Raw genomic sequence first — 1,642 nt, 5'->3', positions numbered from 1 at the left:
CTCCTGACCTCAGGTGATCCGCCTGCCTTAGCCTCCCGAAGGGCTGGGATGTCAGGCGTGAGCCACCATGCCCGGTGCATTTATTTTGCCTTATGTTTATGTAATCCAGTAGGTCTCAAACCTGAACAAGCATCAAAATCTCCTAGAGAATTTGTTGGATTTCTAGGCTGCCCCCTGAGAGATTCTGAGTCAGGGGTGTTAGGTAGGGCGCCAGTAATCTCTTTTTGTCAACAAAGGATAAAAGATCCTTTGGTGTTTAAAGAGAGTTGCGGAGTTGGAAAGGAAGGGAGAGGGAAGGAGAGGAGGGAGGGGCATGGAGAACCCGTGGATGCAATGAGATCTCTAACAATACTCTCCTGCCCTCAGGTTACAGCCACCCCGCCCTGCTGAAACTCATCCAACAGCCTCAAAATGCGGTAGGTCTTGGGGTTACACAGAATAAAGACAAAATGTGTTCATGGCCATTCACAGAATCACTGGGCAGACTTTGGCAATAGTCCTTGCATTCATTCATTCCATAAATATTTATCGAGCCTGTACTATGTGCCAGGTATGTGGAATGCCTTGATGAACGAAAACGCAGTGCCCACATTCCCACGGAGGCAGTCAACTAACCACACACATGAATAGAGGATTGCAACCATATTAAATGCTACAGAGTAAGATAGGCAGTGCTTCGTGGGCATAAAAGAATGATGCTAACAGTTAATGTTTATGGAGAGCATAATTTGCACCCAACGCTGTGTTCAGCGCTTTCTAGCTATAATATTGACAAGTCTGTGAAGCAGGTACTCTTGTTATCCCCATTTTACACATACAGAAACTGAGGCACAGAGTGGTTAAGTATTTGCCCAAGGTCACACAGCTAGTGGAGGCGCTGAGAAGAAACCCACAGGAGCTGAGTTATTTGCGGATGGAGAGGGTGGGTGTCAGGGAGGCTTCCCAGGGAAAAGACTTTTCAGCTGAGAACTGAAGGAAAGGAAGGTCTGGCAGGTCAGGAGTCGGAAGGAATGGCCCCAGCAGGGAGAAGAGGGCAGCGGCGAGGGCAGCGGCGTGGCTGGAGCAGAGAGAATGGGGAGGGATCCAAGGAGGACTAGAGTAGCAGGAGGGCACATGGTTTTCAGACGCCCCCTAGACCGGGGTTCTGAACTCTCACACTGTTGACATCTGTAGCCAGATAATTCTGTGTTGCGAGGGGCTGTCCTGTGCATTGAGATACTGAGCGGCATCCCTGGACTCTACCCACTAAATGCCAGTAGCAACTCCCTCCTGAGGCTGTGACACCCAAAAAATGTCTGCAGACATGGCCAGTTGTCCCCTGGTGGATACAGTCACCCCACGTGAGAACCCCTGCAATAGACGACATTCGTCTCTATCCTGAGAGAAGTAGAAAGCCATTGCACATTTACACTAAAGTATATGGCTGGTCACGGTGGCTCACACCTGTAATCCCAGCACTTTGGGAGGCTGAGGCGGGCAGAGCACTTGAGGTCAGGAGTTCGAGACCAGCCTGGCCAGCATGGTGAAACCCCGTCTCTACTAAAAATACGAAAATTAGCCAGGTGTGGTGGTGCAAGCCTGTAATCCCAGCTACTTGGGAGGCTGAGGCAGGAGAATCGCTTGAACCCAGGAGGTGGAGGTT

At 50.3% G+C, this 1,642-nt stretch overlaps 1 protein-coding gene across 9 annotated transcripts in view; it reads left to right on the top strand.

The window, feature by feature from the left end:
- The window catches only part of ABAT (4-aminobutyrate aminotransferase), a 110,352-nt gene that overhangs the window by 81,063 nt on the left and 27,647 nt on the right, over nucleotides 1–1,642 (top strand). For all 9 annotated transcript variants that reach the window (XR_001006502.1, XM_011984210.1, XM_011984213.1 and 6 more), the window contains one exon: nucleotides 367–416. Coding sequence is in view for 8 of the 9 variants with exons in the window: in XM_011984210.1 (XP_011839600.1) it covers nucleotides 367–416 (50 nt within the window). In the remaining variant the exon portion in view is untranslated. The remainder of the gene's footprint in view (nucleotides 1–366; nucleotides 417–1,642) is intronic.

Source organism: Mandrillus leucophaeus, unplaced genomic scaffold (assembly GCF_000951045.1).
Source record: "Mandrillus leucophaeus isolate KB7577 unplaced genomic scaffold, Mleu.le_1.0 Scaffold263, whole genome shotgun sequence".
Taxonomy (NCBI): Eukaryota; Metazoa; Chordata; class Mammalia; order Primates; family Cercopithecidae; genus Mandrillus; species Mandrillus leucophaeus.
The sequence above is the reverse complement of the archived record's forward strand: the minus strand, read 5'-3'. Positions and strand labels throughout refer to the sequence as shown.